This window comes from Myiozetetes cayanensis, unplaced genomic scaffold, assembly GCF_022539395.1.
Source record: "Myiozetetes cayanensis isolate MyiCay16 unplaced genomic scaffold, myiCay2020 scf14, whole genome shotgun sequence".
NCBI lineage: Eukaryota > Metazoa > Chordata > Aves > Passeriformes > Tyrannidae > Myiozetetes > Myiozetetes cayanensis.
Window position 1 is genome coordinate 3,505,092 of NW_026087048.1, and position 13,027 is coordinate 3,518,118.

Here is a 13,027-nt window from a genome sequence, read left to right on the forward strand (position 1 = left end):
GCTTGGGGCAACTAAGCCTTTAGGAAACCTTGATTTGTTATTGGGAGGATTCTGCATTGCTTGAAGTCTTGTTTTCAGATTGGATCATTTTTGTAAAGGAGTCCAATTCAGAAATCAGCTGGATGGGTGCTGGCAGCGCATCTACAGGGCAAGAATTTAGGCAAGATGACAGTGATGTTGACTGTTGGTACTGGTGTATGTGCCCAAAATAAAGACCTTTCAATAACAGAGGGAATTTGACTCTGGTTTAGATGTAATCCAGATGCTGCTGTCCAAGGGTGTATTTTACATGACTGAAAACAGAATATGGTAATAGGCATTCGTGGAGATTACTCTAGATAAAATATCATAGATTTTAACCTCAAAATGCAGAAATATTTCAGAGCCTTAGGTAGGGAAAGAATCTCTAAAGTTTCAAGGGTTAATCCCTAAACTGCACAGTTAGCTAATAGTTGGCTGGAAAAGAAAAAAAGGGGGAGAATATGCAGTTAAAAAGCAGCAGGATTTAAAATGTGGCAGTTAGCTGATCTCTGGACAAACATTGTGGGGACATGCAACCTCCTGTTCAGAAATGGCAAAAAAAACCCCATGCTAAGACGTTTGCAATGTTGGAAACTGCAAATCAATCCAGAATGAACTTAGCTGTGCCAGATTTCAAGTATCTTTTCTAAAGAAGTATTACATGCTCTCAGTGAAGAGCTAGCAGCCTCTTCCTTAGCCCCGTGAGATAAGTGGGTTTTCTCCCCATCAACCTGCAAAAACTTGAACTATCTTTGCTGAAACTTTAAAGTGAACCTGAGGGACAGGCTAAATAATGAGGTAATGTCCCTACCAGGCAGGTAAAGCTGTAGATGAGCAAGGCAGGACCTTGTAACAGGATATTTCTGGCCGTCCTAAGACAGTTGTCTATGCTGTCAGTCCTGAAAATTTTGTGTAGTACAAGTCTTGAAATTTAAAAGATGAGGGGGATAAGTACTTCCATTTTCATTTAAAATTGCCACCTCAAAACTAAAATTTCCCCTAGCTGTTTGTTGTCCACTGGGAGTTTTCAAAAGAAATACTTGCTGTCTGCTCTTTGGGTCAAGAAATTCCAGTTTTCCCTTGCTATTGCCTCTATACATTCCAGAATTCTTCACTAGGGGCAAAATAACTTAGTGATGGAGCAAACCATACCTATGTATTATGGCTCTGTTGAATTTTTGAGGTATTTTGTGTCTCTTGTCAGGTTTCAGTCCAAAGGAATTAGCAAGGGAAATCAACTTAATGACAGCAGCTTGAATGGTCCTGGTGTTTTGTCTTCCTGATGCGGTTTTGTCTTTGCTGGCCCACTAAGTATTTACCTATCTGCAAGTGGATTAAAAGGTCCTTTATCCCAAACATATCCGCTGATTTCTGACACAGCTTGTTTTCTTCTCAGCCATCACAGTTGCAGGCACATACTCCTGCCAGCCAGCAAACTCCCCCAGTTCCACCGTACGCATCACCACGCTCGCCACCGGTCCAGCCTCACACGCCTGTGACAATCTCTCTGGGAACCACACCATCCCTGCAGAACAATCAGCCCGTGGAGTTTAATCATGCCATCAACTATGTCAACAAAATCAAGAATCGGTTCCAGGGACAGCCAGACATCTACAAAGCCTTCCTGGAGATCCTCCATACATATCAGGTGAATGTTAAAAATAGGAATTTGGGTCTATGGGTGGTTATTTCTCTGCCCTGGGGAGGTGTCTGTCCAAAACTTGCATTTGGGTCTTCTGCTGAATTAGCAGTGGCCATCAAGTGATCATAGAGCGCAGGGGACCTTAGAGATCATCTAGTCCAACCCTTTGCCATAGGCAGGGACACTTTCCACTAGGTCAGGTTGCTGCAAGCCCTGTCCAGCCTGGTCTTGAATTCTGCTTAAACTAAGCAGAATTCTTGCAAGTTAAAAGATTACGTAGCAGCATGAAGTAATAGATTTGAGCTCCTCATCCTTGTGTGGAAGTGTCTGAAATGCCTGTTTAAAAATCAGATTTGGTGTATTTCCATGAGAAGAGACAACGTGTCTGCAGCTCTATGTTAAAAGCAAAAAAAAACCCTTCCTGATGAGTGTCCTACCAGTCCAGGGCAAGTTGGGCATTTAGTATATATTTATAGTATATATAGCTATAGATATTTAGAATATATAAAAATCATACTATTAAAGTAGCATGATGGTTTACGTAAGATGCTGAGACCTTTGTTTTTTCATTCTTTGTATCACCAAGGTTCTGTTTATATTTTTTTTGTCACTTAAGTAGTTTGTGCATCCTTTCTTCTGACCCTTCTCTTTCCTCTGGCAGAAGGAGCAGCGTAATGCCAAGGAGGCAGGAGGGAACTACACGCCGGCTCTGACAGAGCAGGAGGTGTACGCGCAGGTGGCTCGACTCTTCAAGAACCAGGAGGATCTGCTCTCGGAATTTGGGCAGTTCCTGCCTGATGCTAACAGCTCTGTGGTGAGTAGTCTGGGAGATGGGCTAAAATACCTAGTGAAAACTGATCTTTATGTAGCCAGAGTTCAGAAAAATGTGCTTTTGCTGTTTGTTTCTTGGGGTTTGTTTTGGGTTTTTATGGAGTGATCTTTTAGTGAATGTGGGAATGGGGTCATAGGATAAGACTGTATTTTCTGGCTGTAACTTGTTTTTTAAAAAACTTCTATTTTGAATGCAATTCCTTTGCCTAAAAAGATTGTTCTAAGACTGCTGTAACTGCAGGAAAATACTTTGATCATCTAGAGCTTGGATGTGCTGTGCAGCCCCTGCAGTGCTGCATCCAGCTCTGGGGTCCCCAGCACAGGAAGGACATAGACTTGTCAGAGTGAGTCCAGAGGAGGCCACCAAGATGATTAGAGGGATAGAACAGCTCTTCTGTGAGGAAAGGCCAAGAGAATTTCAATTGTTCAGCCTGGAAAAGAGAAGACTTAGGAGTCACCTAACTGTAGCCTTCTGTACCTGAAGGGAGCCCAAAACAAAGATGTAGATGGACTTTTTACGAGAGGATAAAGGGGAATGGATTAAAACTAAAAGAGAGTAGGTTTAGATTAGATATTAGAAAAAAATTCTTCCCTGTGAGGGTGGTGAGGCCCTGGCACTGGTTACCCAGAGAAGCTGTGGCTGCCTCATCCAGGGAAGTGATCAAGGTCAGGCTGAGTGGTACTCTGAGCAGCCTGGTCTAGTGGAAGGTGTCCTAGACCATGGCAGGGGGCTGGAACTGAGCGACCGTTAAGATCCTTTCCAGTCCAAACCATTATGTGATTCTCTGATTTTGTGTGGAACTCGGCCCTAATGGTCTCATGGGTTTGTCTCTGAACAAGCTGTTGAGTAAGACAACTGCAGAGAAAGTGGAATCAGTCAGGAATGATCACGGGGGCACAGTGAAGAAGCCGCAGCTCAACAACAAGCAGCAAAGACCCAACCAGAATGGCTGTCAGATCCGACGGCACTCAGGGACTGGAGCAACCCCTCCCGTGAAGGTAAGAGCATGTGCTGCTCCTTCAGCATCCATCTGTTTGCTCCAGGAGGCTGTGGCAGAGCAGGGTGTGTTTTCCAAGACCTTCTGATTTTTGTGATGCAGACTGCAGCTTGAGAACTTGGAAACTAATGCTTGTCTTTTAAGGGAATCTTTTGTGAGTCCTTGTTTCCAAGCACAAGTTTTTGCCTCTGATTTTTGCAAACTGGTGGTGTTATGTGTGCCTGAGGGTGGAAATAGTTACTTTAATGGCTTAAGAAAATAGGGCTTTCACCACTTTATTAGGAATACATACTTTTATTAGCAGTGTTTTATGAGGGGGAGTTGTGAGTGTGGAGACAAGTGTCAGTAATGCCACAAAATAAATTTGTCCAAAATTTGTAGCAAATGTTCCTAAGGCACGTAGGAAAAGAAAAGCTGAGGAAAAGATAAAAGTGTGCCTGAAAGCTTTGTTGTAGTAGAACTTGGAGCAGATGCAGTGGAATCGTGTTTGCTCATCTTTCCAGTGATAAACCTTTTAATACAATGATGAATGATTATTCTCTCAGCAGAGTTTGCCCTTTTCAAATGACGCACGATTTGTGAGAGAACTGAGGCTTTGTAGTGTAACAAAAATGGTCCTGTGGCCAGGTGGCTTTGTGTTTATGCATGAAGGATAAGTTTGCCTGCTTTATTTGAAGGCAGTATATCTTGCTTTGTGATGAAAAAACATTAGCAGGCATAATTGTATCATTTAAATCCAGTGATTTACATCCCCTTCTGCCCTTTCTCCTCCTCTTCAAATCAAGAGCAGCAAAACAAAACATGTTTTGGAGGCAGCTTTCAGCCTTTCTGAGGATGGAGGGTGCAGAGCTGGTATGGGGAAAATAAAGGATCTTGCAGTGGAATGCAAGAGAGAAAAAAATTATAATAATTCTTTGGAGGTGTAAGACTTACAGAACTGGATGAGCGATAGGAAAAAACGTTTATCCTGGTAGTTTTGCAAACTAGTTAGAAAAATAAGATGTGGTGTAGCGTGATTGTTTCAATCAGCTACAGAAAAGAGTGCAACAGTATAATACAAGTATTTGGAGTTGCATGCTACTTATTAACATTAATAACTTGTAGTACAAGTTTTAGTGGTTGTTTCCTTCCAAAAAAGCAACCTTTCTTTTATTTGAAAGCACATGGTGGGGTCAGGAAGCTGACACCTGTTTGTGATAGATAATCAAATGATCTCAACTTGCTGAACACCCCTTTTATTTTTTCTTGCCCTTCTTTCTTTTTTTCTTAACAGAAGAAACCGAAGCTGCTTGGTTTAAAAGACCAGTCTCTGGCAGAAGCCAGCAAGCATGGTGTGGGGACAGAATCTCTCTTCTTTGAGAAGGTGAGAAATGGGGTGCAGAGGTTCCATGTCGTTGGTGTATGTTCTTTGTTTATGTACATCTGGATTTTTATCACAGTGAAGTATGTGAGGTTTACACCCCCCGGACAACATTTCTCAGCTTGACCTCAGATGTATCCTGTGACCCCTAAGTCAGTTTTTAAAAGCTGGTGATATTTTTTACATGTGTCTTTTCCCCAAAGCTCCTTCTCCAGCTTTCCACCCGCTGCTGCTGCAGTTTATTTCCAGGAACGGGAATTTTTTACTGTAAACCACACTCCAAATTGTTTTTCCCTTTATGAAATCACTGTACAGCTGATGATGTGCATGGCATGTCTTACTGTGTTGGCACAGCTTGTACCCATCCACAACCACCTGCCTGCAGTGGGGGAGCTCAGCTTACAAAGCAGCTGATTCACATTTACATTGGTTTGGGTTTTTTTTTTCCCCCTGAGATATTAATCTAATTAATTGCACAGTTGTTACCTGTTGCTGACTTAGAACAAGTGAAGGAAATATAGAATATTTCCAAGTGGTACCTTGGTGTCTTCTCTAAGATGTCCATTCATTTCCTTACAGTTCAGAGGGGATTATAGAATGAACTTAAAACAATCTTTTAAAGTAATATTGACGTGTTGATGACAGTCTTGGTTGCTCCCTGATGATGTGTTGAATTTTGCAGCGTACTGGGGAGCAGGTAATGGTAACTTGGAACAAATTTATTGCTTGGGGGATGTGTAGGTGTTAACATGAGTAAACCTAGAAAGCCCTGCTGTGGAATTATAGCCGTAATGACGAATCTCTTAATAATGATGGATCTCAGTCTGATGCACAGATCCAACTGTTCTCATGGGAAAGGTAATGGTGTCAGGATGAATAGTTAGGTTTCCTCATTCTGTGAAGATCAGGGTTACAGAAGCAGGATTTTTTTGTCTGTGATAATCCAAGCTGGAAGCAGGCAGAGGCTGGAGAGGTGTTGTTACCCAGGGCCTGGGTCTCATACCTCTGCTCCCTACTTGAAATGTTCTCTGGAGTTGAAAGGCAGCCTGGGTCGGTTTGTGGTGCTGCAGTTGTGACTGATGTTGTCTGTGATTTTGTAATCCAGCTGTTAGGGGGTTCTTTGAAGGACTTAATTCTTCACTTGCAACTCCTTTTTTAGAGTAATGCCCCAGAGCTGACGTTGCAGGGGATCCCCAGCATGGGGATGGCTCTCATCAGTACCAGTTTGTCTGGCCCTATTTGCAGGGCAAGTTCTCTATGTTTAGCTCACTTAAAAGACTTGTGTGCAACAGTGAGAGGCACAGTGTCAAATCCTGGTCTCCTGGATCTCACCCTGTTTGATCTCACCTGACAGCTACTCTTTTTCTCCTTTCTCATCTCCATTAGGTCCGCAAAGCTCTGCGTAGCACAGAAGCGTATGAAAACTTCCTCCGCTGCCTGGTTATTTTCAACCAGGAGGTGATCTCCAGGGCTGAGCTTGTGCAGTTGGTTTCTCCATTCCTCGGGTAAGTCCAGCCCCTTTCCTTACACGAGGCAAGAAGCCTAATCTTCTTGGTCTGTTTCTGTTGTGAAGCTGGGAAAGAAACATTAACTTTCATCATCTTCTGCGCTGCCCTTTGTATTCCTTATCTGAGAGAGAGGGATACCCAGCATGCAAGAGCAGTGCTGGTGTTGCTTGCTGTGTTTCTTTCTTTCCCAGAAGAACAAACAAAATTATTTAGCAGTCTGTTACTGCAGTTTCTTCCTCTGGAGTTATGGGTTATGTCATTTGAGAAAAGATTGACTACCTAATTATATAGGAAGTGTCCCTCAAAAAAGAAAACAACAACAGAGTGCTGATGTAAACTCACTGAAGTTTCCAAAAAGCAGCTGAATTCTGTTGTGAAGCCAAAAATGTTAAGGAACACAATGGTTTAAATAGGAACTGTGACTTCCATGAGTGTCAGTAGTGTACAGAACAACTCTTAACTAATTCACCAAAACCAACTGATATCCTCTCATCAACTTTGGGCAGCAGGATTAATGATCCTTCTGCCTGTGAACTGAGTTCCTGTTTCCAAGGGAGAAGGCAGTAGCAACATAAATTGGGTTCAAGACCCTATTACAGTAGCTACTGTGCAAAGAAACTGCCCCAGGGAGCTTCCACTTGCTCTGTACCTCCACTGGAATTAGTCAGGCATCAGCAGGATATTACCTTTAGGTAAGGTACAGTATTTGACCAAAAAAAAAAAAAAATCTGTATTTCTCTCATCTACTGCCTGTGCTGCTAACATTAGGGATGAATATCTGCATTGGGGAAGGTATAATACAGGGGTTTTTATTCTGGAGTTGGACATTATCTTTTGCAATGAATAAGCAGTGATTCAATTAACCTCAGTAACAGGTTCAATTCCTTGTATCACTGGATGAGTGGATTTGAACAAATGAGTCCATTGCCTGAGTGGATTTGAACAAATGCAGTATTTTAAACTAATAAATTCTTCAGGAAACTTTACAAACAGGTGAACTTGGACCTTGCAGGCAAAGGCTTCTCCATGATTTGAGCTTCTCTGCATAGTCTGGTTGAAGCAATTGCTCAGCACTGAAACCTTTTGCTGTGTAGTTACAGAATCTCTTTTCAGTTGTTTCTTGCTGCTTTTGGAAAGGAAAGGTCTGGTTTAAGGTTCAAAACATTGGCAAACAACTAGGCATCTGGCATGAGTTCACTATAGGGGTAGTTTGGGAGACCCAGATGTGACCCTGCCATGAGTGCAGTCCTTGCAGTGAAAGCTCTGGCTGCTTTTCCTTGCTTGACACTAATCCCAAAGCACCCTAGCTGCACCAAGAGAGCAGTCCACCACCTGATCAACAACAGGTTCCTGCTTCTCATCTGGTCAGGCTCTGTGGAAGTGGGACTGAGCAGAGAGAGTTCTCTCACACAGTATTGATAATTCATAAGGGTGTCTTGGGCGCTGGCTGTAGCAATCAGTTCTAGCCTCAGCATCACAGCTCAGCACTGTTTGATTGCTACTCAGCTCGTTTCTCACTTCATTCCTCTTATTTTTAGGAAATTCCCAGAACTGTTCACTTGGTTTAAAAACTTCCTGGGGTATAAAGAGTCTGTTCACATGGAGACGTATCCAAAGGAACGGGCTACTGAGGGGATTGCCATGGAGATAGACTATGCCTCCTGTAAGAGGCTGGGCTCCAGCTACCGAGCCTTGCCCAAGAGCTACCAGCAACCCAAGTGCACAGGGCGGACTCCCCTGTGTAAAGAGGTAAGATGGGAATTGTGTGATGGAGGAAAGCTCTTGGCAGCCTTTTTAAAGGAATGGAGCAAGGGTGACCCAATGGAACAGGGTGGGGGATTTATTTTGTATCCCTGCGCAATGTTGAAAAGGTTCTTGGGGATGTTAGGGTATGTCTGGTGGTGCTGGGCGTGGAGCTGGGGCCAGGCAGCTGCCTGCTTAGCACTGATCCAGCACTGATCCATGCTGCTCCTGCACCCAGGTGTGTGTGGGCAACACCATCCTGGCTCGGGATCATCACGGTACGTGTTGCAGCCTGAGGTGAGCACGCCTGAGGCATTCCTGGTGTCCCTCCTCCAAATATCTGGATCATATCCAGAACCTATTGCACAGGGTGAGGCGTCAGTCTAGGAATTGGGTTATGCTGGAAGCTGGCTGGGAGTTGGAATACCCACGTGGCTTTGATGGTTGGCATCAGCTCCTCTCCAGTGGTGTTTGTGAAAGGGTTGCAATGGAGCATTAGGAAGCAGCTGGAGAAAAAAACACTCAATAGTTAGGATGTTTCATTACTGACCTAATGCTTCTACATTTTATTTATGATGTTTTATGCAGTACAACCTGTGAAAGGAACATTAAGATTACAAACCCAAACACTCCAAGTAGGAAATGATAGAATTAGTTTTCTGTGATCTCCGGGATCCTTTACAAGATAGCATGTAATTCAAGATTATTGCTACCTTTTTACCTAAATTCCCACTTCATCTGCTTTCAGAGTTGTCTCTAGGCCAGCTTTAAAATAAAACCACGTTTTCCATAGACAGATTCTCCCATATATTCCCTCACATGCTTCTTTGTGTCTCCTTGAAACATTGAGCTTTAATTTAAGTCCTGACACATCTCTCGAAAACATCTTGTGTGATGCAGTTACAAACTTTCCTTCCTGTGACAATCTAATTGAGTCAGTTGTTCAGGCTTCGGGTTTATGAACACTGAGCCTGCCAAAATCATCATTTCTTTGCCCTTAGCATCTTTGAGGTTGGGGGGGGGTATTTGTTTTTTAATGTTCTGTGCCCTATATTGAAAGCTGCAGGTGTACTCATCTGCTTTGTTATGAAAGGTGATGCTGGGGTATGCATCTCCCAATTTATACTCCCAATTAGCCTTATTTGGAGGCAGCAGCCGAATCCTGTCTGTCAGGTCTGCTGTGGTGACCACCCAGTGTTGGCAATGGTGAATAACACACGAGGAACCAGCTGGTTGCACTTGACTAATCCAAAGTAGCAGAAAAGCTCCTTTCACCTCTGTTTTTCTTTTCCCTTGCAAGTTTTTTCCTAACAGCTCCACGTAGTGAGTTTTTCAGACTGCCTGAATGTTTGGGTTCTGGCTCTTTGGGGTTGCTCTGTGAATGCTGGGCTCTGGAAGGGGCACGTAGTTTTTCCAATTGAGGACTTGGATCCTCCCATCAGAAAACTGTGCTTAGAGCTGGCCAAGCATGGCCTCCTTGGAACACTGACCATGACTCTTGTTCTCTCCCTCTGTCTCCCTCAAAGGTTTTGAATGACACCTGGGTCTCCTTCCCATCCTGGTCTGAAGACTCCACATTTGTGAGCTCCAAGAAGACACAATACGAAGAGCACATCTACAGGTGTGAGGACGAGCGTTTTGAGGTAAATTGTTTCTTCCTTGATTGATGCCTCAGAAAGCTCTGTTCTGTGAACAGTTAACGAGCTTGATGTAATGACAGCTTTAATGCTGCATCTTAGAATCTCTTTTTATCGTGGCTGTCACAATAAAAATTTTTTGGCATAAAAACTTGTGTTCTCTTAATGGAAGAAGCAGTGGCTGCATGACCACTAAGTTGCCACCGCTGCCCCTCAGTTTTTGCATGGAGTTCTTGGCTCACCCCGCTCCACGTTAAATTGTTCAATGGCCAGCATGGAATTGCTGCATATTTTCTGTTCTTCCTGCACATGTAGTGCATGGGAACGTGCATTCCCCTGTAATCATCAGAGAAGTGATTCAGGATGTTAAATGACTGACATCTTGACTGGAAGTTAGCTCAGCAGTTACCTGAATCCACTCAGATTTGGCACGTCCTTTTGTAGAGTAACTGTCAATTGTGTTCTATTTCCAGCTGGAAAATGTGATTTCCAAAGAGTACTATTCTGGTAGCCTTTAAATTCTTGTGCAGTATTATCTAGGTAGTAGATAAAATATAATTGGATTATTTTAGAGCAGCTGAACACAGAAGTGCTCTAGTACACCTTGTTAAACAGGCACGGCTTCTTGTTTCATGTCACTTGAATGTTTGCCTCTGTGAAGTATCATGTTTTGTCTGTTCAACAATGGCTAATGCACTGTTCTCTCCAGCTGGATGTTGTCTTGGAGACCAACCTGGCAACCATCCGCGTTCTTGAGGCAATCCAGAAGAAGCTGTCGCGCTTGTCTGCCGAGGAGCAGGCCAAATTCCGACTGGACAACACTCTGGGGGGCACTTCGGAGGTGATCCACCGCAAGGCTCTCCAGAGGATATATGCTGACAAAGCAGCCGACATCATCGATGGGCTTCGGAAGAACCCATCCGTGGCTGTTCCCATTGTACTGAAAAGGTACTGACTACCCTAGCACCCTGCCCCAGGTGCTCTTCCAAAGGGTAACACACTGTATGTGGTCCAAATATATGGAAAAGTGGCTGATTTCTGCCCCTGAGGGGTGTGACCTCCACAAGGCTGTAAATTTGCCCTGAAAGGTTGCGGCTGCCCCATCCCTGGAAGTGTTCAAGGCCAGGTTGGGTGGGTCTTAGAGCAACATGGTCCAGTGGAAGATGTCCCTTCCCATGGCATGGGGGTGGAATGAGATGAGCTTTCAGATCCCTCACAACCCAAAGTATTCTGTGATTCTGTTATTCTATTCTATTAAGTTCATTTATGTTCTGGTCAGTTGGTGTATTCCATTATAATCACCTAGAAAAGAAGGTTTTACCCTTCTGAAACAAATCCTTACAGCTCAGCTGGAAAGACATAGAGCTTTTGTTGTCTCCTCTTAAACCTTATTTCTTCCCTTGTGTCAGCACCATGTGTAAGATAAGGAAGCTGTACTGTGTGGATTGTTCCAGGACTAAATGTGATCCCTTTCCAATCCCATGGCTGTGGGCTCAGATCATGGTGGCTGTGCTACCCTCAGATTCCCAGTCCTATTTCTGTTGTCAACCTCCCCTTCCTCAGTTAAGAAAAGGAGTGGATGCTGCAACTCCTTGGGGAAGCTTGAGGAGATGTGTGAGCAGTAGACACTCTTTCTCATTCACTTTTTGTCTCTGTGGGACTGTTGGTTCTGTGTTTAAGGTTCTGGAGCTGGGGGTAGCAACCTTCCCAGGATACCGGCAAGGTCCTAGTTTTTCCACCCTGCTACATACAAGGACACTCTTCTTGAACTGAGTCAGGGGTGCTTTGCTTGGGATACTGAGTTGAGGTTGAGGAGTCCATTCCCAGGACACTCAGGTGTCTGTGCTTTGTTCATCATCCAAATTAAGCTGCCCCTGTTCCACAGCTGGAACTACATGACTTTCTGGGGATTTCTGAGAGACTAGGGCCAACTCTTGGCTTTTCTGTCCTTTTATCCCCTCTCCCTACTGTGGGCAGCTGAGCTACTTTGTTTTTACTCAGGTGTGAAAGAATGGTTGTTTTACTTAGATGTGAAAGAAACCCAGAATGCTTTCCCCAGAGAGCATGTCCAGGTGTAAACCTCCTTTCTTTGGGATGTCTTTCATTCCTGCCCATTTCATCAGCAGTTCAGCTCTTCTCAACACTCACCAGGAACCATGGGCCTGGGTTTTTCTGACATGCTCACCTCTTAGCTCGCCCTTGTTTTCTCAATCCAAGGTTAAAGATGAAAGAGGAAGAGTGGCGAGAAGCCCAGAGAGGATTTAATAAAGTCTGGCGAGAGCAGAATGAGAAGTATTACCTGAAATCCTTGGACCACCAGGGCATCAACTTCAAGCAGAATGATACCAAGGTCCTGAGGTCAAAGAGTCTCCTCAATGAGATTGAAAGCATCTATGATGAGGTAAGATAGTCACCAATAGTTTCCTTCCCTCAAGCTTATGTACTTTGCTAGTGTAGTTTCAGTTCCTGTTCCTTGCTGCCTGATGAGGGAGGAAGTCTGTTTGCTGGTAGAGCTTTCTGAAAGGCTCTTGAGTGGAGAGGGGTGATTTAGGCTGATTTTTGTGCTGTATTTCTCCTTTGTAGAGGCAAGAGCAGGCTTCAGAAGACAATGCTGGAGTGGCCACAGGCCCACACCTCTCACTAGCCTACGAAGACAAGCAGATCCTGGAAGATGCTGCGTCCCTCATCATCCACCATGTGAAGCGGCAGACGGGAATTCAGAAAGAGGACAAGTACAAAATCAAGCAGATCATGTATCACTTCATTCCAGACCTGCTGTTTGCTCAGCGAGGTGAACTCTCAGATGTGGAAGAGGAGGAAGAAGAGGAAATGGATGTGGATGAAGCCACCGGGGCTGCAAAAAAGCACAACGGCGTTGGGGGCAGTCCTCCCAAAACCAAGCTGATGTTCAACAACACGACAGCCCAGAAGCTGCGGGGCATGGATGAGGTCTACAACCTCTTCTACGTTAACAGCAACTGGTACATCTTCATGAGGCTGCACCAGATCCTGTGCTTGCGGCTGCTGCGGATCTGCACCCAGGCCGAGCGGCAGATCGAGGAGGAGACGCGGGAACGGGAGTGGGAGAGGGAAGTGCTGGGCATAAAGCGAGACAAGAGTGACAGTCCTGCCATCCAGCTGCGACTGAAGGAGCCCAGTGAGTGACTTCTGATGGAAGGCTGGGGGAGAAAGGTTGCTGCTGTTTGTAGCATTGCAACAGGGCTTGTTTGGTGTCTTCAGGCATGCAACAGCAGTGACCCTTAAAGATTGGGCGTTCTCTTTTCTTA

At 44.4% G+C, this 13,027-nt stretch overlaps 1 protein-coding gene across 3 annotated transcripts in view; it reads left to right on the top strand.

The window, feature by feature from the left end:
• The window catches only part of SIN3A (SIN3 transcription regulator family member A), a 32,217-nt gene that overhangs the window by 13,255 nt on the left and 5,935 nt on the right, over positions 1-13,027 (top strand). For all 3 annotated transcript variants that reach the window (XM_050309218.1, XM_050309219.1, XM_050309220.1), the window contains exons 6-15: positions 1,418-1,669; positions 2,325-2,477; positions 3,335-3,493; positions 4,766-4,855; positions 6,239-6,357; positions 7,899-8,109; positions 9,630-9,746; positions 10,450-10,688; positions 11,958-12,141; positions 12,324-12,897. In XM_050309218.1, the coding sequence (XP_050165175.1) occupies positions 1,418-1,669; positions 2,325-2,477; positions 3,335-3,493; positions 4,766-4,855; positions 6,239-6,357; positions 7,899-8,109; positions 9,630-9,746; positions 10,450-10,688; positions 11,958-12,141; positions 12,324-12,897 (2,098 nt within the window). The remainder of the gene's footprint in view (positions 1-1,417; positions 1,670-2,324; positions 2,478-3,334; positions 3,494-4,765; positions 4,856-6,238; positions 6,358-7,898; positions 8,110-9,629; positions 9,747-10,449; positions 10,689-11,957; positions 12,142-12,323; positions 12,898-13,027) is intronic.